This window comes from Pleurodeles waltl, chromosome 11, assembly GCF_031143425.1.
Source record: "Pleurodeles waltl isolate 20211129_DDA chromosome 11, aPleWal1.hap1.20221129, whole genome shotgun sequence".
Classification (NCBI taxonomy): domain Eukaryota; kingdom Metazoa; phylum Chordata; class Amphibia; order Caudata; family Salamandridae; genus Pleurodeles; species Pleurodeles waltl.
Window position 1 is genome coordinate 19,409,908 of NC_090450.1, and position 26,789 is coordinate 19,436,696.

The window sequence follows — 26,789 nt, forward strand, 5'->3', positions numbered from 1 at the left end:
ACTGAAACGTCTGTGACATTAAGATCGTTGGTTACATTAGGCACTGAAATGCAAAAAGAGAGTGCGATTTAGTTTACATATTAATGGTAAATATCGCTCCCCAAGAGACTTATTTAAAAAGTACAGTCTTGGCTTTTTGACTTCAACAATCTGCTTTATTAAAGTTTAAAAATATCTATTCAGGGAATTAATTCCTATTAATTGCTCGCCATAAAATTGTGGGATAATTCAGAGGTAGAAGCTCATTAAAATGAAAGAGCATTACACAAATGTGAAACATTGTCACCAATTGGGCAGAGAACATGTTATCAATGTTGCCCAAATATCACATACCAAGGGCAAAAGTCAACTGAGTACTGGAAACTTTACATCAATAAAAGGTAATCAGGAAAAGAACTTGAAACACCATATCTTTGTTGACTTTACAGTGCTAATAGAGTCAGTAATTGTAACAAATAAAAAGTCAGAAATACGCTCTAAAGATAAAACTATATCAGATAATTAATGGTCTGAACTTTCATTCATAGCCTTTGTAAATTGAGGTCTAAGAACCTATAACAATTTGTGTTGATATTGAACACAACAAATGGCAGTGCTACACTTGACTGGTGTATTTACTTGTGTAAAAGATGTCTCATATTCCAGATATTCATATTAATAAAAAAACATGCATGGTTTGGCTTATATCTGGGCCTTTACCCTAATAAACTTCAGCAGGCTTCAGTTGCCAAAATCTATTGGATGAAAAACATGAGGATGTGTTAACTATCACTCAACTTAGAATTCTCATCTAAAAACAGATCTATCTTTGCTCAAGGGTCCAAACTCTGCCCTAAAATGTCTAAGTAGCCCAGATTGCACATTTCTATCTGTGGACAAAATAGGCCAATACAGAAAATACTTTGTTTTCTCTGCATATATTTGCTATGTAGACACTCAACAGAATTTCTAGCTACCCTTGAAACATCTCATATTTTAAACTGTCTTGTAAAAGGAAATAGGTAGTGAATGCTGATACTAAATTGTGGGATACTGGGATAGTGTGGGGTCTGTTTTTTAAATTGTAATCTGTCTATCAAACTCAGGGTTTTGAGACCATCATAGATTACAGCATTTTAAGCCTGAAGAACACACATCTATGGCAAAGTAGCTCATCCTTAAAAAATTATTCAGCCTCAAGCACTCCATGCTCACCTGTGTATTCTGATATGATACTGCTGTTCCCCAGTACACTATTTCCAGCCACAGCTGAGACTAAGAATGTATAGTGATTCCCAGGTGTTAAATTTGTGATGAGCACAAATTCAGTGTAAGATGTCAAATTGAAGGTAGGATTTCCTAACACTTGCACAAAATACAAGCTTTTGTTGCCATTTGGTGGTAGCCAGCTCAGTGAAATTGAATCTACTGAAACATCTGTGACTTTTAGATTGTTGGTTACATTGGGCACTGAAACAGAGAAAGAGAACAAGAGTTACTCGGCAGCAAAGTACTTAAAATATTTATAGTGAATATCGCTTCTTAATGACTATATTTTTGAAAAAGTAAAGTCATGCCTTTTTCACCACAGCAATGTGTTTTATAAGAGTTTAAAAGCATTCCCTCAACAAATTAATGTCTAATCACTGCCTGGCACAAAATTGTGGACTAATCTAAATTCAGGGGCTCATTAAAATGGAATGAACATTACACAAATGTGATACATCATCACCAATTTTCTAGAGAAACTTGAATCAATGTACCCCTAATGTCGCACATCTGGGGCAAAAGTAAGTTGACTTCTAGAATGTTTACAGTATAAAAGATAGTTCTGAAAGGAACTTGAAATGCCCTCCCTGTTGCAGAGTTCACCGCAGTAGTTTAGGAAATAATTGCCAAAACTTGAAAAGTCAGATAAAGGGTCAAATAAAGGACCAGTTTCCAAAAACTATCTTAATTGAAATTGATGGGAGTTTGTGAATTGAGGACCAAGACCCTAGTGATATTTCTGCAAGGTACAAAGAATACTTAAAACACCAGATAGTAGTGTTGCACTGCAGAGTTGTAGTGACTGGGTGTGAGAATACCTCCTATTCTGGGCATTCACATTTCAAATGGGGAAGAGCACACATTGGGATTTAATACAAGAGAATACATGATTTAGGTTTAATCTAGGGTTTTCCCCCTAAGACAGCTCAAGATGTTTGAGTTTCTAAAATCTATTGGGTGAACAACATGAGCTTGTGTTAACTATCACTCAACTCAGTATTCTGATACATGCAGAGATGTCTGCTGAGGAATCAGAATTTTGCTCTCAATGTTTAACCAGCACGCAGTGCACAACATCTATCCATGAACAAAAGAACCCACCACACATTCTATTTTGTTTTCTCTGCCTACATTTACTATACTGATTCTCAACTAAAACATTCCACCAAGGCTTGAATAGTCTTATGTTTAAAATTCTAATGCTAGAGGGAATAAGTAGAGAATGCTGAAAAAGTTTTGATAGTGTGGGATCTGCTTCTTGAAACTGTACTGTGCCCTTCAAATGCAGGGTTTGAGACTATCATGGATCGCAGCATTTTATGCTTCGAAAATGCAAAATTATGTCAAAAAAGTTCACCTTAAAAATTATTAAGTCTCACAATTTCAATACTCACCTGTGTATTCTGCTATGATACTGCTGTTCCCTAATACACCATTTCCAGCAACAGCTGAGACTAAGAATGTATAGTGATTCCCTGGTGTTAAATTTGTGATGAGCACAAATTCACTGAAAGATGTCAAATTGAAGGCAGGATTTCCTGACACTTGCACAAAATAGAAGCTTTTGTTGCCAGTTGGTGGTAGCCAGCTCAGTGAAATTGAATCTACTGAAACGTCTGTGACATTAAGATCGTTGGTTACATTAGGCACTGAAATGCAAAAAGAGAGTGCGATTTAGTTTACATATTAATGGTAAATATCGCTCCCCAACAGACTTATTTAAAAAGTACAGTCTTGGCTTTTTGACTTCAACAATCTGCTTTATTAAAGTTTAAAAATATCTATTCAGGGAATTAATTCCTATTAATTGCTCGCCATAAAATTGTGGGATAATTCAGAGGTAGAAGCTCATTAAAATGAAAGAGCATTACACAAATGTTAAACATTGTCACCAATTGGGCAGAGAAAATGTTATCAATGTTGCCCAAATATCACATACCAAGGGCAAAAGTCAACTGAGTACTGGAAACTTTACATCAATAAAAGGTAATCAGGAAAAGAACTTGAAACACCATATCTTTGTTGACTTTACAGTGCTAATAGAGTCAGTAATTGTAACAAATAAAAAGTCAGAAATAAGCTCTAAAGATAAAACCATATCAGATAATTAATGGTCTGAAATTTCATTCATAGCCTTTGTAAATTGAGGTCTAAGAACCTATAACAATTTGTGTTGATATTGAACACAACAAATGGCAGTGTTACACTTGACTGGTGTATTTACATGTGTAAAAGATGTCTCATATTCCAGGTATTCATATTAATAAAAAAAACATGCATGGTTTGGCTTATATCTGGGCCTTTACCCTAATAAACTTCAGCAGGCTTCAGTTGCCAAAATCTATTGGATGAAAAACATGAGGATGTGTTAACTATCACTGAACTTAGAATTCTCATCTAAAAACAGATCAGTCTTTGCTCAAGGGTCCAAACTCTGCCCTAAAATGTCTAAGTAGCCCAGATTGCACATTTCTATCTGTGGACAAAAAAGGCTAATACAGAAAATACTTTGTTTTCTCTGCATATATTTGCTATGTAGACACTCAACAGAATTTCTAGCTAGGCTTGAAACATCTCGTATTTTAAACTGTCTTGTAAAATGAAATAGGTAGTGAATGCTGATACCAAATTGTGGGATACTGGGATAGTGTGGGGTCTGTTTTTTAAATTGTAATCTGTCTATCAAACTCAGGGTTTTGAGACCATCATAGACTACAGCATTTTAAGCCTGAAGAACACACATCTATGGCAAAGTAGCTCATCCTTAAAAAATTATTCAGCCTCAAGCACTCCATGCTCACCTGTGTATTCTGATATGATACTGCTGTTCCCCAGTACACCATTTCCAGCCGCAGCTGAGACTAAGAATGTATAGTGATTCCCAGGTGTTAAATTTGTGATGAGCACAAATTCAGTGTAAGATGTCAAATTGAAGGTAGGATTTCCTAACACTTGCACAAAATACAAGCTTTTGTTGCCAGTTGGTGGTAGCCAGCTCAGTGAAATTGAATCTACTGAAACATCTGTGACTTTTAGATTGTTGGTTACATTGGGCACTGAAACAGAAAAAGAGAACAAGAGTTACTCGGCAGCAAAGTACTTAAAATATTTATAGTGAATATCGCTTCTTAATGACTATATTTTTGAAAAAGTAAAGTCATGCCTTTTTCACCACAGCAATGTGTTTTATAAGAGTTTAAAAGCATTCCCTCAACAAATTAATGTCTAATCACTGCCTGGCACAAAATTGTGGACTAATCTAAATTCAGGGGCTCATTAAAATGGAATGAACATTACACAAATGTGAAACATCATCACCAATTTTCTAGAGAAACTTGAATCAATGTACCCCTAATGTCGCACATCTGGGGCAAAAGTACCTTGACTTCTAGAATGTTTACAGTATAAAGGATAGTTCTGAAAGGAACTTGAAATGCCCTCCCTGTTGCAGAGTTCACCGCAGTAGTTTAGGAAATAATTGCCAAAACTTGAAAAGTCAGATAAAGGGTCAAATAAAGGACCAGTTTCCAAAAACTATCTTAATTGAAATTGATGGGAGTTTGTGAATTGAGGACCAAGACCCTAGTGATATTTCTGCATGGTACAAAGAATACTTAAAACACCAGATAGTAGTGTTGCACTGCAGAGTTGTAGTGACTGGGTGTGAGAATACCTCCTATTCTGGGCATTCACATTTCAAATGGGGAAGAGCACACATTGGGATTTAATACAAGAGAATACATGATTTAGGTTTAATCTAGGGTTTCCCCCTAAGAAAGCTCAAGATGTTTGAGTTTCTAAAATCTATTGGGTGAACAACATGAGCTTGTGTTAACTATCACTCAACTCAGTATTCTGATACATGCAGAGATGTCTGCTGAGGAATCAGAATTTAGCTCTCAATGTTTAACCAGCACGCAGTGCACATCATCTATCCATGAACAAAAGAACCCACCACACATTCTATTTTGTTTTCTCTGCCTACATTTACTATACAGATTCTCAACAAAAACATTCCACCAAGGCTTGAATAGTCTTATGTTTAAAATTCTATTGCTAGAGGGAATAAGTAGAGAATGCTGAAAAAGTTTTGATAGTGTGGGATCTGCTTCTTGAAACTGTACTGTACCCTTCAAATGCAGGGTTTGAGACTATGATGGATCGCCGCATATTATGCTTCGAAAATGCTAAATTATGTCAAAAAAGTTCACCTTAAACATTATTAAGTCTCACAATTTCAATACTCACCTGTGTATTCTGCTATGATACTGCTGTTCCCCAGTACACCATTTCCAGCCACAGCTGAGACTAAGAATGTATAGTGATTCCCTGGTGTTAAATTTGTGATGAGCACAAATTCACTGAAAGATGTCAAATTGAAGGCAGGATTTCCTGACACTTGCACAAAATAGAAGCTTTTGTTGCCAGTTGGTGGTAGCCAGCTCAGTGAAATTGAATCTACTGAAACGTCTGTGACATTAAGATCGTTGGTTACATTAGGCACTGAAATGCAAAAAGAGAGTGCGATTTAGTTTACATATTAATGGTAAATATCGCTCCCCAAGAGACTTATTTAAAAAGTACAGTCTTGGATTTTTGACTTCAACAATCTGCTTTATTAAAGTTTAAAAATATCTATTCAGGGAATTAATTCCTATTAATTCCTCACCATAAAAGTGTGGGATAATTCAGAGGTAGAAGCTCATTAAAATGAAAGAGCATTACACAAATGTTAAACATCGTCACCAATTGGGCAGAGAAAATGTTATCAATGTTGCCCAAATATCATATACCAAGGGCAAAAGTCAACTGAGTACTGGAAACTTTACATCAATAAAAGGTAATCAGGAAAATAACTTGAAACACCATATCTTTGTTGACTTTACAGTGCTAATAGAGTCAGTAATTGTAACAAATAAAAAGTCAGAAATACGCTCTAAAGTTAAAACTATATCAGATAATTAATGGTCTGAACATTCATTCATAGCCTTTGTAAATTGAGGTCTAAGAACCTATAACAATTTGTGTTGATATTGAACACAACAAATGGCAGTGCTACACTTGACTGGTGTATTTACTTGTGTAAAAGATGTCTCATATTAAAGATATTCATATTAATAAAAAAACATGCATGGTTTGGCTTATATCTGGGCCTTTACCCTAATAAACTTCAGCAGGCTTCAGTTGCCAAAATCTATTGGATGAAAAACATGAGGATGTGTTAACTATCACTCAACTTAGAATTCTCATCTAAAAACAGATCTATCTTTGCTCAAGGGTCCAAACTCTGCCCTAAAATGTCTAAGTAGCCCAGATTGCACATTTCTATCTGTGGACAAAATAGGCCAATAAAGAAAATACTTTGTTTTCTCTGCATATATTTGCTATGTAGACACTCAACAGAATTTCTAGCTACCCTTGAAACATCTCATATTTTAAACTGTCTTGTAAAAGGAAATAGGTAGTGAATGCTGATACTAAATTGTGGGATACTGGGATAGTGTGGGGTCTGTTTTTTAAATTGTAATCTGTCTATCAAACTCAGGGTTTTGAGACCATCATAGATTACAGCATTTTAAGCCTGAAGAACACACATCTATGGCAAAGTAGCTCATCCTTAAAAAATTATTCAGCCTCAAGCACTCCATGCTCACCTGTGTATTCTGATATGATACTGCTGTTCCCCAGTACACTATTTCCAGCCACAGCTGAGACTAAGAATGTATAGTGATTCCCAGGTGTTAAATTTGTGATGAGCACAAATTCAGTGTAAGATGTCAAATTGAAGGTAGGATTTCCTAACACTTGCACAAAATACAAGCTTTTGTTGCCATTTGGTGGTAGCCAGCTCAGTGAAATTGAATCTACTGAAACATCTGTGACTTTTAGATTGTTGGTTACATTGGGCACTGAAACAGAGAAAGAGAACAAGAGTTACTCGGCAGCAAAGTACTTAAAATATTTATAGTGAATATCGCTTCTTAATGACTATATTTTTGAAAAAGTAAAGTCATGCCTTTTTCACCACAGCAATGTGTTTTATAAGAGTTTAAAAGCATTCCCTCAACAAATTAATGTCTAATCACTGCCTGGCACAAAATTGTGGACTAATCTAAATTCAGGGGCTCATTAAAATGGAATGAACATTACACAAATGTGATACATCATCACCAATTTTCTAGAGAAACTTGAATCAATGTACCCCTAATGTCGCACATCTGGGGCAAAAGTACGTTGACTTCTAGAATGTTTACAGTATAAAAGATAGTTCTGAAAGGAACTTGAAATGCCCTCCCTGTTGCAGAGTTCACCGCAGTAGTTTAGGAAATAATTGCCAAAACTTGAAAAGTCAGATAAAGGGTCAAATAAAGGACCAGTTTCCAAAAACTATCTTAATTGAAATTGATGGGAGTTTGTGAATTGAGGACCAAGACCCTAGTGATATTTCTGCAAGGTACAAAGAATACTTAAAACACCAGATAGTAGTGTTGCACTGCAGAGTTGTAGTGACTGGGTGTGAGAATACCTCCTATTCTGGGCATTCACATTTCAAATGGGGAAGAGCACACATTGGGATTTAATACAAGAGAATACATGATTTAGGTTTAATCTAGGGTTTTCCCCCTAAGACAGCTCAAGATGTTTGAGTTTCTAAAATCTATTGGGTGAACAACATGAGCTTGTGTTAACTATCACTCAACTCAGTATTCTGATACATGCAGAGATGTCTGCTGAGGAATCAGAATTTTGCTCTCAATGTTTAACCAGCACGCAGTGCACAACATCTATCCATGAACAAAAGAACCCACCACACATTCTATTTTGTTTTCTCTGCCTACATTTACTATACTGATTCTCAACAAAAACATTCCACCAAGGCTTGAATAGTCTTATGTTTAAAATTCTAATGCTAGAGGGAATAAGTAGAGAATGCTGAAAAAGTTTTGATAGTGTGGGATCTGCTTCTTGAAACTGTACTGTGCCCTTCAAATGCAGGGTTTGAGACTATCATGGATCGCAGCATTTTATGCTTCGAAAATGCAAAATTATGTCAAAAAAGTTCACCTTAAAAATTATTAAGTCTCACAATTTCAATACTCACCTGTGTATTCTGCTATGATACTGCTGTTCCCTAATACACCATTTCCAGCAACAGCTGAGACTAAGAATGTATAGTGATTCCCTGGTGTTAAATTTGTGATGAGCACAAATTCACTGAAAGATGTCAAATTGAAGGCAGGATTTCCTGACACTTGCACAAAATAGAAGCTTTTGTTGCCAGTCGGTGGTAGCCAGCTCAGTGAAATTGAATCTACTGAAACGTCTGTGACATTAAGATCGTTGGTTACATTAGGCACTGAAATGCAAAAAGAGAGTGCGATTTAGTTTACATATTAATGGTAAATATCGCTCCCCAACAGACTTATTTAAAAAGTACAGTCTTGGCTTTTTGACTTCAACAATCTGCTTTATTAAAGTTTAAAAATATCTATTCAGGGAATTAATTCCTATTAATTGCTCGCCATAAAATTGTTGGGATAATTCAGAGGTAGAAGCTCATTAAAATGAAAGAGCATTACACAAATGTTAAATATCGTCACCAATTGGGCAGAGAAAATGTTATCAATGTTGCCCAAATATCACATACCAAGGGCAAAAGTCAACTGAGTACTGGAAACTTTACATCAATAAAAGGTAATCAGGAAAAGAACTTGAAACACCATATCTTTGTTGACTTTACAGTGCTAATAGAGTCAGTAATTGTAACAAATAAAAAGTCAGAAATACGCTCTAAAGATAAAACCATATCAGATAATTAATGGTCTGAACTTTCATTCATAGCCTTTGTAAATTGAGGTCTAAGAACCTATAACAATTTGTGTTGATATTGAACACAACAAATGGCAGTGTTACACTTGACTGGTGTATTTACATGTGTAAAAGATGTCTCATATTCCAGGTATTCATATTAATAAAAAAAACATGCATGGTTTGGCTTATATCTGGGCCTTTACCCTAATAAACTTCAGCAGGCTTCAGTTGCCAAAATCTATTGGATGAAAAACATGAGGATGTGTTAACTATCACTGAACTTAGAATTCTCATCTAAAAACAGATCAGTCTTTGCTCAAGGGTCCAAACTCTGCCCTAAAATGTCTAAGTAGCCCAGATTGCACATTTCTATCTGTGGACAAAAAAGGCTAATACAGAAAATACTTTGTTTTCTCTGCATATATTTGCTATGTAGACACTCAACAGAATTTCTAGCTAGGCTTGAAACATCTCATATTTTAAACTGTCTTGTAAAATGAAATAGGTAGTGAATGCTGATACCAAATTGTGGGATACTGGGATAGTGTGGGGTCTGTTTTTTAAATTGTAATCTGTCTATCAAACTCAGGGTTTTGAGACCATCATAGACTACAGCATTTTAAGCCTGAAGAACACACATCTATGGCAAAGTAGCTCATCCTTAAAAAATTATTCAGCCTCAACCACTCCATGCTCACCTGTGTATTCTGATATGATACTGCTGTTCCCCAGTACACCATTTCCAGCCACAGCTGAGACTAAGAATGTATAGTGATTCCCAGGTGTTAAATTTGTGATGAGCACAAATTCAGTGTAAGATGTCAAATTGAAGGTAGGATTTCCTAACACTTGCACAAAATACAAGCTTTTGTTGCCAGTTGGTGGTAGCCAGCTCAGTGAAATTGAATCTACTGAAACATCTGTGACTTTTAGATTGTTGGTTACATTGGGCACTGAAACAGAAAAAGAGAACAAGAGTTACTCGGCAGCAAAGTACTTAAAATATTTATAGTGAATATCGCTTCTTAATGACTATATTTTTGAAAAAGTAAAGTCATGCCTTTTTCACCACAGCAATGTGTTTTATAAGAGTTTAAAAGCATTCCCTCAACAAATTAATGTCTAATCACTGCCTGGCACAAAATTGTGGACTAATCTAAATTCAGGGGCTCATTAAAATGGAATGAACATTACACAAATGTGAAACATCATCACCAATTTTCTAGAGAAACTTGAATCAATGTACCCCTAATGTCGCACATCTGGGGCAAAAGTACCTTGACTTCTAGAATGTTTACAGTATAAAGGATAGTTCTGAAAGGAACTTGAAATGCCCTCCCTGTTGCAGAGTTCACCGGAGTAGTTTAGGAAATAATTGCCAAAACTTGAAAAGTCAGATAAAGGGTCAAATAAAGGACCAGTTTCCAAAAACTATCTTAATTGAAATTGATGGGAGTTTGTGAATTGAGGACCAAGACCCTAGTGATATTTCTGCAAGGTACAAAGAATACTTAAAACACCAGATAGTAGTGTTGCACTGCAGAGTTGTAGTGACTGGGTGTGAGAATACCTCCTATTCTGGGCCTTCACATTTCAAATGGGGAAGAGCACACATTGGGATTTAATACAAGAGAATACATGATTTAGGTTTAATCTAGGGTTTCCCCCTAAGAAAGCTCAAGATGTTTGAGTTTCTAAAATCTATTGGGTGAACAACATGAGCTTGTGTTAACTATCACTCAACTCAGTATTCTGATACATGCAGAGATGTCTGCTGAGGAATCAGAATTTAGCTCTCAATGTTTAACCAGCACGCAGTGCACATCATCTATCCATGAACAAAAGAACCCACCACACATTCTATTTTGTTTTCTCTGCCTACATTTACTATACTGATTCTCAACAAAAACATTCCACCAAGGCTTGAATAGTCTTATGTTTAAAATTCTAATGCTAGAGGGAATAAGTAGAGAATGCTGAAAAAGTTTTGATAGTGTGGGATCTGCTTCTTGAAACTGTACTGTGCCCTTCAAATGCAGGGTTTGAGACTATCATGGATCGCAGCATTTTATGCTTCGAAAATGCAAAATTATGTCAAAAAAGTTCACCTTAAAAATTATTAAGTCTCACAATTTCAATACTCACCTGTGTATTCTGCTATGATACTGCTGTTCCCTAATACACCATTTCCAGCAACAGCTGAGACTAAGAATGTATAGTGATTCCCTGGTGTTAAATTTGTGATGAGCACAAATTCACTGAAAGATGTCAAATTGAAGGCAGGATTTCCTGACACTTGCACAAAATAGAAGCTTTTGTTGCCAGTTGGTGGTAGCCAGCTCAGTGAAATTGAATCTACTGAAACGTCTGTGACATTAAGATCGTTGGTTACATTAGGCACTGAAATGCAAAAAGAGAGTGCGATTTAGTTTACATATTAATGGTAAATATCGCTCCCCAACAGACTTATTTAAAAAGTACAGTCTTGGCTTTTTGACTTCAACAATCTGCTTTATTAAAGTTTAAAAATATCTATTCAGGGAATTAATTCCTATTAATTGCTCGCCATAAAATTGTTGGGATAATTCAGAGGTAGAAGCTCATTAAAATGAAAGAGCATTACACAAATGTTAAATATCGTCACCAATTGGGCAGAGAAAATGTTATCAATGTTGCCCAAATATCACATACCAAGGGCAAAAGTCAACTGAGTACTGGAAACTTTACATCAATAAAAGGTAATCAGGAAAAGAACTTGAAACACCATATCTTTGTTGACTTTACAGTGCTAATAGAGTCAGTAATTGTAACAAATAAAAAGTCAGAAATACGCTCTAAAGATAAAACCATATCAGATAATTAATGGTCTGAACTTTCATTCATAGCCTTTGTAAATTGAGGTCTAAGAACCTATAACAATTTGTGTTGATATTGAACACAACAAATGGCAGTGTTACACTTGACTGGTGTATTTACATGTGTAAAAGATGTCTCATATTCCAGGTATTCATATTAATAAAAAAAACATGCATGGTTTGGCTTATATCTGGGCCTTTACCCTAATAAACTTCAGCAGGCTTCAGTTGCCAAAATCTATTGGATGAAAAACATGAGGATGTGTTAACTATCACTCAACTTAGAATTCTCATCTAAAAACAGATCAGTCTTTGCTCAAGGGTCCAAACTCTGCCCTAAAATGTCTAAGTAGCCCAGATTGCACATTTCTATCTGTGGACAAAAAAGGCTAATACAGAAAATACTTTGTTTTCTCTGCATATATTTGCTATGTAGACACTCAACAGAATTTCTAGCTAGGCTTGAAACATCTCATATTTTAAACTGTCTTGTAAAATGAAATAGGTAGTGAATGCTGATACCAAATTGTGGGATACTGGGATAGTGTGGGGTCTGTTTTTTAAATTGTAATCTGTCTATCAAACTCAGGGTTTTGAGACCATCATAGACTACAGCATTTTAAGCCTGAAGAACACACATCTATGGCAAAGTAGCTCATCCTTAAAAGATTATTCAGCCTCAACCACTCCATGCTCACCTGTGTATTCTGATATGATACTGCTGTTCCCCAGTACACCATTTCCAGCCACAGCTGAGACTAAGAATGTATAGTGATTCCCAGGTGTTAAATTTGTGATGAGCACAAATTCAGTGTAAGATGTCAAATTGAAGGTAGGATTTCCTAACACTTGCACAAAATACAAGCTTTTGTTGCCAGTTGGTGGTAGCCAGCTCAGTGAAATTGAATCTACTGAAACATCTGTGACTTTTAGATTGTTGGTTACATTGGGCACTGAAACAGAAAAAGAGAACAAGAGTTACTCGGCAGCAAAGTACTTAAAATATTTATAGTGAATATCGCTTCTTAATGACTATATTTTTGAAAAAGTAAAGTCATGCCTTTTTCACCACAGCAATGTGTTTTATAAGAGTTTAAAAGCATTCCCTCAACAAATTAATGTCTAATCACTGCCTGGCACAAAATTGTGGACTAATCTAAATTCAGGGGCTCATTAAAATGGAATGAACATTACACAAATGTGAAACATCATCACCAATTTTCTAGAGAAACTTGAATCAATGTACCCCTAATGTCGCACATCTGGGGCAAAAGTACCTTGACTTCTAGAATGTTTACAGTATAAAGGATAGTTCTGAAAGGAACTTGAAATGCCCTCCCTGTTGCAGAGTTCACCGGAGTAGTTTAGGAAATAATTGCCAAAACTTGAAAAGTCAGATAAAGGGTCAAATAAAGGACCAGTTTCCAAAAACTATCTTAATTGAAATTGATGGGAGTTTGTGAATTGAGGACCAAGACCCTAGTGATATTTCTGCAAGGTACAAAGAATACTTAAAACACCAGATAGTAGTGTTGCACTGCAGAGTTGTAGTGACTGGGTGTGAGAATACCTCCTATTCTGGGCATTCACATTTCAAATGGGGAAGAGCACACATTGGGATTTAATACAAGAGAATACATGATTTAGGTTTAATCTAGGGTTTCCCCCTAAGAAAGCTCAAGATGTTTGAGTTTCTAAAATCTATTGGGTGAACAACATGAGCTTGTGTTAACTATCACTCAACTCAGTATTCTGATACATGCAGAGATGTCTGCTGAGGAATCAGAATTTAGCTCTCAATGTTTAACCAGCACGCAGTGCACATCATCTATCCATGAACAAAAGAACCCACCACACATTCTATTTTGTTTTCTCTGCCTACATTTACTATACAGATTCTCAACAAAAACATTCCACCAAGGCTTGAATAGTCTTATGTTTAAAATTCTATTGCTAGAGGGAATAAGTAGAGAATGCTGAAAAAGTTTTGATAGTGTGGGATCTGCTTCTTGAAACTGTACTGTACCCTTCAAATGCAGGGTTTGAGACTATCATGGATCGCCGCATATTATGCTTCGAAAATGCAAAATTATGTCAAAAAAGTTCACCTTAAACATTATTAAGTCTCACAATTTCAATACTCACCTGTGTATTCTGCTATGATACTGCTGTTCCCTAATACACCATTTCCAGCAACAGCTGAGACTAAGAATGTATAGTGATTCCCAGGTGTTAAATTTGTGATGAGCACAAATTCACTGAAAGATGTCAAATTGAAGGCAGGATTTCCTGACACTTGCACAAAATAGAAGCTTTTGTTGCCAGTTGGTGGTAGCCAGCTCAGTGAAATTGAATCTACTGAAACGTCTGTGACATTAAGATCGTTGGTTACATTAGGCACTGAAATGCAAAAAGAGAGTGCGATTTAGTTTACATATTAATGGTAAATATCGCTCCCCAACAGACTTATTTAAAAAGTACAGTCTTGGCTTTTGACTTCAACAATCTGCTTTATTAAAGTTTAAAAATATCTATTCAGGGAATTAATTCCTATTAATTGCTCGCCATAAAATTGTGGGATAATTCAGAGGTAGAAGCTCATTAAAATGAAAGAGCATTACACAAATGTTAAACATCGTCACCAATTGGGCAGAGAAAATATTATCAATGTTGCCCAAATATCACATACCAAGGGCAAAAGTCAACTGAGTACTGGAAACTTTACATCAATAAAAGGTAATCAGGAAAAGAACTTGAAACACCATATCTTTGTTGACTTTACAGTGCTAATAGAGTCAGTAATTGTAACAAATAAAAAGTCAGAAATACGCTCTAAAGATAAAACTATATCAGATAATTAATGGTCTGAACTTTCACTCATGGCCTTTGAAAATTGAGGTCTAAGAACCTATAACAATTTGTGTTGATATTGAACACAACAAATGGCAGTGCTACACTTGACTGGTGTATTTACTTGTGTAAAAGATGTCTCATATTCCAGGTATTCATATTAATAAAAAAAACATGCATGGTTCGGCTTATATCTGGGCCTTTACCCTAATAAACTTCAGCAGGCTTCAGTTGACAAAATGTATTGGATGAAAAACATGAGGATGTGTTAACTATCACTCAACTTAGAATTCTCATCTAAAAACAGATCAATCTTTGCTCAAGGGTCCAAACTCTGCCCTAAAATGTCTAAGTAGCCCAGATTGCACATTTCTATCTGTGGACAAAAAAGGCCAATACAGAAAATACTTTGTTTTCTCTGCATATATTTGCTATGTAGACACTCAACAGAATTTCTAGCTACGCTTGAAACATCTCATATTTTAAACTGTCTTGTAAAAGGAAATAGGTAGTGAATGCTGATACTAAATTGTGGGATACTGGGATAGTGTGGGGTCTGTTTTTTAAATTGTAATCTGTCTATCAAACTCAGGGTTTTGAGACCATCATAGATTACAGCATTTTAAGCCTGAAGAACACACATCTATGGCAAAGTAGCTCATCCTTAAAAAAAATTTCAGCCTCAAGCACTCCATGCTCACCTGTGTATTCTGATATGATACTGCTGTTCCCCAGTACACCATTTCCAGCCACAGCTGAGACTAAGAATGTATAGTGATTCCCAGGTGTTAAATTTGTGATGAGCACAAATTCAGTGTAAGATGTCAAATTGAAGGTAGGATTTCCTAACACTTGCACAAAATACAAGCTTTTGTTGCCAGTTGGTGGTAGCCAGCTCAGTGAAATTGAATCTACTGAAACATCTGTGACTTTTAGATTGTTGGTTACATTGGGCACTGAAACAGAAAAAGAGAACAAGAGTTACTCGGCAGCAAAGTACTTAAAATATTTATAGTGAATATCGCTTCTTAATGACTATATTTTTGAAAAAGTAAAGTCATGCCTTTTTCACCACAGCAATGTGTTTTATAAGAGTTTAAAAGCATTCCCTCAACAAATTAATGTCTAATCACTGCCTGGCACAAAATTGTGGACTAATCTAAATTCAGGGGCTCATTAAAATGGAATGAACATTACACAAATGTGATACATCATCACCAATTTTCTAGAGAAACTTGAATCAATGTACCCCTAATGTCGCACATCTGGGGCAAAAGTACGTTGACTTCTAGAAAGTTTACAGTATAAAAGATAGTTCTGAAAGGAACTTGAAATGCCCTCCCTGTTGCAGAGTTCACCGCAGTAGTTTAGGAAATAATTGCCAAACCTTGAAAAGTCAGATAAAGGGTCAAATAAAGGACCAGTTTCCAAAAACTATCTTAATTGAAATTGATGGGAGTTTGTGAATTGAGGACCAAGACCCTAGTGATATTTCTGCAAGGTACAAAGAATACTTAAAACACCAGATAGTAGTGTTGCACTGCAGAGTTGTAGTGACTGGGTGTGAGAATACCTCCTATTCTGGGCATTCACATTTCAAATGGGGAAGAGCACACATTGGGATTTAATACAAGAGAATACATGATTTAGGTTTAATCTAGGGTTTTCCCCCTAAGACAGCTCAAGATGTTTGAGTTTCTAAAATCTATTGGGTGAACAACATGAGCTTGTGTTAACTATCACTCAACTCAGTATTCTGATACATGCAGAGATGTCTGCTGAGGAATCAGAATTTTGCTCTCAATGTTTAACCAGCACGCAGTGCACAACATCTATCCATGAACAAAAGAACCCACCACACATTCTATTTTGTTTTCTCTGCCTACATTTACTATACTGATTCTCAACAAAAACATTCCACCAAGGCTTGAATAGTCTTATGTTTAAAATTCTAATGCTAGAGGGAATAAGTAGAGAATGCTGAAAAAGTTTTGATAGTGTGGGATCTGCTTCTTGAAACTGTACTGTGCCCTTCAAATGCAGGGTTTGAGACTATCATGGATCGCAGCATTTTATGCTTCGAAAATGCAAAATTATGTCAAAAAAGTTCACCTTAAAAATTATTAAGTCTCACAATTTCAATACTCACCTGTGTATTCTGCTATGATACTGCTGTTCCCTAATACACCATTTCCAGCAACAGCTGAGACTAAGAATGTATAGTGATTCCCTGGTGTTAAATTTGTGATGAGCACAAATTCACTGAAAGATGTCAAATTGAAGGCAGGATTTCCTGACACTTGCACAAAATACAAGCTTTTGTTGCCAGTTGGTGGTAGCCAGCTCAGTGAAATTGAATCTACTGAAACGTCTGTGACATTAAGATCGTTGGTTACATTAGGCACTGAAATGCAAAAAGAGAGTGCGATTTAGTTTACATATTAATGGTAAATATCGCTCCCCAACAGACTTATTTAAAAAGTACAGTCTTGGCTTTTGACTTCAACAATCTGCTTTATTAAAGTTTAAAAATATCTATTCAGGGAATTAATTCCTATTAATTGCTCGCCATAAAATTGTGGGATAATTCAGAGGTAGAAGCTCATTAAAATGAAAGAGCATTACACAAATGTTAAACATCGTCACCAATTGGGCAGAGAAAATATTATCAATGTTGCCCAAATATCACATACCAAGGGCAAAAGTCAACTGAGTACTGGAAACTTTACATCAATAAAAGGTAATCAGGAAAAGAACTTGAAACACCATATCTTTGTTGACTTTACAGTGCTAATAGAGTCAGTAATTGTAACAAATAAAAAGTCAGAAATACGCTCTAAAGATAAAACTATATCAGATAATTAATGGTCTGAACTTTCACTCATGGCCTTTGAAAATTGAGGTCTAAGAACCTATAACAATTTGTGTTGATATTGAACACAACAAATGGCAGTGCTACACTTGACTGGTGTATTTACTTGTGTAAAAGATGTCTCATATTCCAGGTATTCATATTAATAAAAAAAACATGCATGGTTCGGCTTATATCTGGGCCTTTACCCTAATAAACTTCAGCAGGCTTCAGTTGACAAAATGTATTGGATGAAAAACATGAGGATGTGTTAACTATCACTCAACTTAGAATTCTCATCTAAAAACAGATCAATCTTTGCTCAAGGGTCCAAACTCTGCCCTAAAATGTCTAAGTAGCCCAGATTGCACATTTCTATCTGTGGACAAAAAAGGCCAATACAGAAAATACTTTGTTTTCTCTGCATATATTTGCTATGTAGACACTCAACAGAATTTCTAGCTACGCTTGAAACATCTCATATTTTAAACTGTCTTGTAAAAGGAAATAGGTAGTGAATGCTGATACTAAATTGTGGGATACTGGGATAGTGTGGGGTCTGTTTTTTAAATTGTAATCTGTCTATCAAACTCAGGGTTTTGAGACCATCATAGATTACAGCATTTTAAGCCTGAAGAACACACATCTATGGCAAAGTAGCTCATCCTTAAAAAAAATTTCAGCCTCAAGCACTCCATGCTCACCTGTGTATTCTGATATGATACTGCTGTTCCCCAGTACACCATTTCCAGCCACAGCTGAGACTAAGAATGTATAGTGATTCCCAGGTGTTAAATTTGTGATGAGCACAAATTCAGTGTAAGATGTCAAATTGAAGGTAGGATTTCCTAACACTTGCACAAAATACAAGCTTTTGTTGCCAGTTGGTGGTAGCCAGCTCAGTGAAATTGAATCTACTGAAACATCTGTGACATTAAGATCGTTGGTTACATTAGGCACTGAAATGCAAAAAGAGAGTGCGAATTAGTTTACATATTAATGGTAAATATCGCTCCCCAGCAGACTTATTTAAAAAGTACAGTCTTGGATTTTTGACTTCAACAATCTGCTTTATTAAAGTTTAAAAATATCTATTCAGGGAATTAATTCCTATTAATTGCTCGCCATAAAAGTGTGGGATAATTCAGAGGTAGAAGCTCATTAAAATGAAAGAGCATTACACAAATGTTAAACATCGTCACCAATTGGGCAGAGAAAATGTTATCAATGTTGCCCAAATATCATATACCAAGGGCAAAAGTCAACTGAGTACTGGGAACTTTACATCAATAAAAGGTAATCAGGAAAAGAACTTGAAACACCATATCTTTGTTGACTTTACAGTGCTAATAGAGTCAGTAATTGTAACAACTAAAAAGTCAGAAATACGCTCTAAAGATAAAACTATATCAGATAATTAATGGTCTGAACTTTCATTCATAGCCTTTGTAAATTGAGGTCTAAGAACCTATAACAATTTGTGTTGATATTGAACACAACAAATGGCAGTGCTACACTTGACTGGTGTATTTACTTGTGTAGAAGATGTCTCATATTCCAGATATTCATATTAATAAAAAAAACATGCATGGTTTGGCTTATATCTGGGCCTTTACCCTAATAAACTTCAGCAGGCTTCAGTTGCCAAAATCTATTGGATGAAAAACATGAGGATGTGTTAACTATCACTCAACTTAGAATTCTCATCTAAAAACAGATCTATCTTTGCTCAAGGGTCCAAACTCTGCCCTAAAATGTCTAAGTAGCCCAGATTGCACATTTCTATCTGTGGACAAAATAGGCCAATACAGAAAATACTTTGTTTTCTCTGCATATATTTGCTATGTAGACACTCAACAGAATTTCTAGCTACCCTTGAAACATCTCATATTTTAAACTGTCTTGTAAAAGGAAATAGGTAGTGAATGCTGATACTAAATTGTGGGATACTGGGATAGTGTGGGGTCTGTTTTTTAAATTGTAATCTGTCTATCAAACTCAGGGTTTTGAGACCATCATAGATTACAGCATTTTAAGCCTGAAGAACACACATCTATGGCAAAGTAGCTCATCCTTAAAAAATTATTCAGCCTCAAGCACTCCATGCTCACCTGTGTATTCTGATATGATACTGCTGTTCCCCAGTACACCATTTCCAGCCACAGCTGAGACTAAGAATGTATAGTGATTCCCAGGTGTTAAATTTGTGATGAGCACAAATTCAGTGTAAGATGTCAAATTGAAGGTAGGATTTCCTAACACTTGCACAAAATACAAGCTTTTGTTGCCAGTTGGTGGTAGCCAGCTCAGTGAAATTGAATCTACTGAAACATCTGTGACTTTTAGATTGCTGGTTACATTGGGCACTGAAACAGAGAAAGAGAACAAGAGTTACTCGGCAGCAAAGTACTTAAAAATATTTATAGTGAATATCGCTTCTTAATGACTATATTTTTGAAAAAGTAAAGTCATGCCTTTTTCACCACAGCAATGTGTTTTATAAGAGTTTAAAAGCATTCCCTCAACAAATTAATGTCTAATCACTGCCTGGCACAAAATTGTGGACTAATCTAAATTCAGGGGCTCATTAAAATGGAATGAACATTACACAAATGTGAAACATCATCACCAGTTTTCTAGAGAAACTTGAATCAATGTACCCCTAATGTCGCACATCTGGGGCAAAAGTACCTTGACTTCTAGAATGTTTACAGTATAAAAGATAGTTCTGAAAGGAACTTGAAATGCCCTCCCTGTTGCAGAGTTCACCGCAGTAGTTTAGGAAATAATTGCCAAAACTTGAAAAGTCAGATAAAGGGTCAAATAAAGGACCAGTTTCCAAAAACTATCTTAATTGAAATTGATGGGAGTTTGTGAATTGAGGACCAAGACCCTAGTGATATTTCTGCAAGGTACAAAGAATACTTAAAACACCAGATAGTAGTGTTGCACTGCAGAGTTGTAGTGACTGGGTGTGAGAATACCTCCTATTCTGGGCCTTCACATTTCAAATGGGGAAGAGCACACATTGGGATTTAATACAAGAGAATACATGATTTAGGTTTAATCTAGGGTTTCCCCCTAAGAAAGCTCAAGATGTTTGAGTTTCTAAAATCTATTGGGTCAACAACTTGAGCTTGTGTTAACTATCACTCAACTCAGTATTCTGATACATGCAGAGATGTCTGCTGAGGAATCAGAATTTAGCTCTCAATGTTAAACCAGCACGCAGTGCACATCATCTATCCATGAACAAAAGAACCCACCACACATTCTATTTTGTTTTCTCTGCCTACATTTACTATACAGATTCTCAACAAAAACATTCCACCAAGGCTTGAATAGTCTTATGTTTAAAATTCTATTGCTAGAGGGAATAAGTAGAGAATGCTGAAAAAGTTTTGATAGTGTGGGATCTGCTTCTTGAAACTGTACTGTACCCTTCAAATGCAGGGTTTGAGACTATCATGGATCGCCGCATATTATGCTTCGAAAATGCAAAATTATGTCAAAAAGGTTCACCTTAAAAATTATTAAGTCTCACAATTTCAATATTTACCTGTGTATTCTGCTATGATACTGCTGTTCCCTAATACACCATTTCCAGCAACAGCTGAGACTAAGAATGTATAGTGATTCCCAGGTGTTAAATTTGTGATGAGCACAAATTCACTGAAAGATGTCAAATTGAAGGCAGGATTTCCTGACACTTGCACAAAATAGAAGCTTTTGTTGCCAGTTGGTGGTAGCCAGCTCAGTGAAATTGAATCTACTGAAACGTCTGTGACATTAAGATCGTTGGTTACATTAGGCACTGAAATGCAAAAAGAGAGTGCGATTTAGTTTACATATTAATGGTAAATATCGCTCCCCAAGAGACTTATTTAAAAAGTACAGTCTTGGCTTTTTGACTTCAACAATCTGCTTTATTAAAGTTTAAAAATATCTATTCAGGGAATTAATTCCTATTAATTGCTCGCCATAAAATTGTGGGATAATTCAGAGGTAGAAGCTCATTAAAATGAAAGAGCATTACACAAATGTGAAACATTGTCACCAATTGGGCAGAGAACATGTTATCAATGTTGCCCAAATATCACATACCAAGGGCAAAAGTCAACTGAGTACTGGAAACTTTACATCAATAAAAGGTAATCAGGAAAAGAACTTGAAACACCATATCTTTGTTGACTTTACAGTGCTAATAGAGTCAGTAATTGTAACAAATAAAAAGTCAGAAATACGCTCTAAAGATAAAACTATATCAGATAATTAATGGTCTGAACTTTCATTCATAGCCTTTGTAAATTGAGGTCTAAGAACCTATAACAATTTGTGTTGATATTGAACACAACAAATGGCAGTGCTACACTTGACTGGTGTATTTACTTGTGTAAAAGATGTCTCATATTCCAGATATTCATATTAATAAAAAAACATGCATGGTTTGGCTTATATCTGGGCCTTTACCCTAATAAACTTCAGCAGGCTTCAGTTGCCTAAATCTATTGAATGAAAAACATGAGGATGTGTTAACTATCACTCAACTTAGAATTCTCATCTAAAAACAGATCAGTCTTTGCTCAAGGGTCCAAACTCTGCCCTAAAATGTCTAAGTAGCCCAGATTGCACATTTCTATCTGTGGACAAAAAAGGCTAATACAGAAAATACTTTGTTTTCTCTGCATATATTTGCTATGTAGACACTCAACAGAATTTCTAGCTAGGCTTGAAACATCTCGTATTTTAAACTGTCTTGTAAAATGAAATAGGTAGTGAATGCTGATACCAAATTGTGGGATACTGGGATAGTGTGGGGTCTGTTTTTTAAATTGTAATCTGTCTATCAAACTCAGGGTTTTGAGACCATCATAGACTACAGCATTTTAAGCCTGAAGAACACACATCTATGGCAAAGTAGCTCATCCTTAAAAAATTATTCAGCCTCAAGCACTCCATGCTCACCTGTGTATTCTGATATGATACTGCTGTTCCCCAGTACACCATTTCCAGCCGCAGCTGAGACTAAGAATGTATAGTGATTCCCAGGTGTTAAATTTGTGATGAGCACAAATTCAGTGTAAGATGTCAAATTGAAGGTAGGATTTCCTAACACTTGCACAAAATACAAGCTTTTGTTGCCAGTTGGTGGTAGCCAGCTCAGTGAAATTGAATCTACTGAAACATCTGTGACTTTTAGATTGTTGGTTACATTGGGCACTGAAACAGAAAAAGAGAACAAGAGTTACTCGGCAGCAAAGTACTTAAAATATTTATAGTGAATATCGCTTCTTAATGACTATATTTTTTAAAAAGTAAAGTCATGCCTTTTTCACCACAGCAATGTGTTTTATAAGAGTTTAAAAGCATTCCCTCAACAAATTAATGTCTAATCACTGCCTGGCACAAAATTGTGGACTAATCTAAATTCAGGGGCTCATTAAAATGGAATGAACATTACACAAATGTGAAACATCATCACCAATTTTCTAGAGAAACTTGAATCAATGTACCCCTAATGTCGCACATCTGGGGCAAAAGTACCTTGACTTCTAGAATGTTTACAGTATAAAGGATAGTTCTGAAAGGAACTTGAAATGCCCTCCCTGTTGCAGAGTTCACCGCAGTAGTTTAGGAAATAATTGCCAAAACTTGAAAAGTCAGATAAAGGGTCAAATAAAGGACCAGTTTCCAAAAACTATCTTAATTGAAATTGATGGGAGTTTGTGAATTGAGGACCAAGACCCTAGTGATATTTCTGCATGGTACAAAGAATACTTAAAACACCAGATAGTAGTGTTGCACTGCAGAGTTGTAGTGACTGGGTGTGAGAATACCTCCTATTCTGGGCATTCACATTTCAAATGGGGAAGAGCACACATTGGGATTTAATACAAGAGAATACATGATTTAGGTTTAATCTAGGGTTTCCCCCTAAGAAAGCTCAAGATGTTTGAGTTTCTAAAATCTATTGGGTGAACAACATGAGCTTGTGTTAACTATCACTCAACTCAGTATTCTGATACATGCAGAGATGTCTGCTGAGGAATCAGAATTTAGCTCTCAATGTTTAACCAGCACGCAGTGCACATCATCTATCCATGAACAAAAGAACCCACCACACATTCTATTTTGTTTTCTCTGCCTACATTTACTATACAGATTCTCAACAAAAACATTCCACCAAGGCTTGAATAGTCTTATGTTTAAAATTCTATTGCTAGAGGGAATAAGTAGAGAATGCTGAAAAAGTTTTGATAGTGTGGGATCTGCTTCTTGAAACTGTACTGTACCCTTCAAATGCAGGGTTTGAGACTATGATGGATCGCCGCATATTATGCTTTGAAAATGCTAAATTATGTCAAAAAAGTTCACCTTAAACATTATTAAGTCTCACAATTTCAATACTCACCTGTGTATTCTGCTATGATACTGCTGTTCCCCAGTACACCATTTCCAGCCACAGCTGAGACTAAGAATGTATAGTGATTCCCTGGTGTTAAATTTGTGATGAGCACAAATTCACTGAAAGATGTCAAATTGAAGGCAGGATTTCCTGACACTTGCACAAAATAGAAGCTTTTGTTGCCAGTTGGTGGTAGCCAGCTCAGTGAAATTGAATCTACTGAAACGTCTGTGACATTAAGATCGTTGGTTACATTAGGCACTGAAATGCAAAAAGAGAGTGCGATTTAGTTTACATATTAATGGTAAATATCGCTCCCCAACAGACTTATTTAAAAAGTACAGTCTTGGATTTTTGACTTCAACAATCTGCTTTATTAAAGTTTAAAAATATCTATTCAGGGAATTAATTCCTATTAATTCCTCACCATAAAAGTGTGGGATAATTCAGAGGTAGAAGCTCATTAAAATGAAAGAGCATTACACAAATGTTAAACATCGTCACCAATTGGGCAGAGAAAATGTTATCAATGTTGCCCAAATATCATATACCAAGGGCAAAAGTCAACTGAGTACTGGAAACTTTACATCAATAAAAGGTAATCAGGAAAATAACTTGAAACACCATATCTTTGTTGACTTTACAGTGCTAATAGAGTCAGTAATTGTAACAAATAAAAAGTCAGAAATACGCTCTAAAGTTAAAACTATATCAGATAATTAATGGTCTGAACATTCATTCATAGCCTTTGTAAATTGAGGTCTAAGAACCTATAACAATTTGTGTTGATATTGAACACAACAAATGGCAGTGCTACACTTGACTGGTGTATTTACTTGTGTAAAAGATGTCTCATATTAAAGATATTCATATTAATAAAAAAACATGCATGGTTTGGCTTATATCTGGGCCTTTACCCTAATAAACTTCAGCAGGCTTCAGTTGCCAAAATCTATTGGATGAAAAACATGAGGATGTGTTAACTATCACTCAACTTAGAATTCTCATCTAAAAACAGATCTATCTTTGCTCAAGGGTCCAAACTCTGCCCTAAAATGTCTAAGTAGCCCAGATTGCACATTTCTATCTGTGGACAAAATAGGCCAATAAAGAAAATACTTTGTTTTCTCTGCATATATTTGCTATGTAGACACTCAACAGAATTTCTAGCTACCCTTGAAACATCTCATATTTTAAACTGTCTTGTAAAAGGAAATAGGTAGTGAATGCTGATACTAAATTGTGGGATACTGGGATAGTGTGGGGTCTGTTTTTTAAATTGTAATCTGTCTATCAAACTCAGGGTTTTGAGACCATCATAGATTACAGCATTTTAAGCCTGAAGAACACACATCTATGGCAAAGTAGCTCATCCTTAAAAAATTATTCAGCCTCAAGCACTCCATGCTCACCTGTGTATTCTGATATGATACTGCTGTTCCCCAGTACACTATTTCCAGCCACAGCTGAGACTAAGAATGTATAGTGATTCCCAGGTGTTAAATTTGTGATGAGCACAAATTCAGTGTAAGATGTCAAATTGAAGGTAGGATTTCCTAACACTTGCACAAAATACAAGCTTTTGTTGCCATTTGGTGGTAGCCAGCTCAGTGAAATTGAATCTACTGAAACATCTGTGACTTTTAGATTGTTGGTTACATTGGGCACTGAAACAGAGAAAGAGAACAAGAGTTACTCGGCAGCAAAGTACTTAAAATATTTATAGTGAATATCGCTTCTTAATGACTATATTTTTGAAAAAGTAAAGTCATGCCTTTTTCACCACAGCAATGTGTTTTATAAGAGTTTAAAAGCATTCCCTCAACAAATTAATGTCTAATCACTGCCTGGCACAAAATTGTGGACTAATCTAAATTCAGGGGCTCATTAAAATGGAATGAACATTACACAAATGTGATACATCATCACCAATTTTCTAGAGAAACTTGAATCAATGTACCCCTAATGTCGCACATCTGGGGCAAAAGTACGTTGACTTCTAGAATGTTTACAGTATAAAAGATAGTTCTGAAAGGAACTTGAAATGCCCTCCCTGTTGCAGAGTTCACCGCAGTAGTTTAGGAAATAATTGCCAAAACTTGAAAAGTCAGATAAAGGGTCAAATAAAGGACCAGTTTCCAAAAACTATCTTAATTGAAATTGATGGGAGTTTGTGAATTGAGGACCAAGACCCTAGTGATATTTCTGCAAGGTACAAAGAATACTTAAAACACCAGATAGTAGTGTTGCACTGCAGAGTTGTAGTGACTGGGTGTGAGAATACCTCCTATTCTGGGCATTCACATTTCAAATGGGGAAGAGCACACATTGGGATTTAATACAAGAGAATACATGATTTAGGTTTAATCTAGGGTTTTCCCCCTAAGACAGCTCAAGATGTTTGAGTTTCTAAAATCTATTGGGTGAACAACATGAGCTTGTGTTAACTATCACTCAACTCAGTATTCTGATACATGCAGAGATGTCTGCTGAGGAATCAGAATTTTGCTCTCAATGTTTAACCAGCACGCAGTGCACAACATCTATCCATGAACAAAAGAACCCACCACACATTCTATTTTGTTTTCTCTGCCTACATTTACTATACTGATTCTCAACAAAAACATTCCACCAAGGCTTGAATAGTCTTATGTTTAAAATTCTAATGCTAGAGGGAATAAGTAGAGAATGCTGAAAAAGTTTTGATAGTGTGGGATCTGCTTCTTGAAACTGTACTGTGCCCTTCAAATGCAGGGTTTGAGACTAT

General features: G+C 35.8%; 1 protein-coding gene across 1 annotated transcript in view; it reads right to left on the reverse strand.

Annotated features, from left to right (window-relative positions):
• Window positions 1–2,436: 2,436 nt before the first annotated feature.
• The window catches only part of LOC138265057 (receptor-type tyrosine-protein phosphatase beta-like), a 46,734-nt gene continuing 22,381 nt past the window's right edge, over window positions 2,437–26,789 (reverse strand). Inside the window, exons 7-18 of the mRNA XM_069212605.1 lie at window positions 25,435–25,689; window positions 24,029–24,283; window positions 21,176–21,430; window positions 19,728–19,982; window positions 16,915–17,169; window positions 14,061–14,315; window positions 11,206–11,460; window positions 8,351–8,605; window positions 6,903–7,157; window positions 5,497–5,751; window positions 2,643–2,897; window positions 2,437–2,450 (exon numbers count right to left, since the gene is read on the reverse strand). Of these exons, the coding sequence (XP_069068706.1) occupies window positions 2,437–2,450; window positions 2,643–2,897; window positions 5,497–5,751; window positions 6,903–7,157; window positions 8,351–8,605; window positions 11,206–11,460; window positions 14,061–14,315; window positions 16,915–17,169; window positions 19,728–19,982; window positions 21,176–21,430; window positions 24,029–24,283; window positions 25,435–25,689 (2,819 nt within the window). The remainder of the gene's footprint in view (window positions 2,451–2,642; window positions 2,898–5,496; window positions 5,752–6,902; window positions 7,158–8,350; window positions 8,606–11,205; window positions 11,461–14,060; window positions 14,316–16,914; window positions 17,170–19,727; window positions 19,983–21,175; window positions 21,431–24,028; window positions 24,284–25,434; window positions 25,690–26,789) is intronic.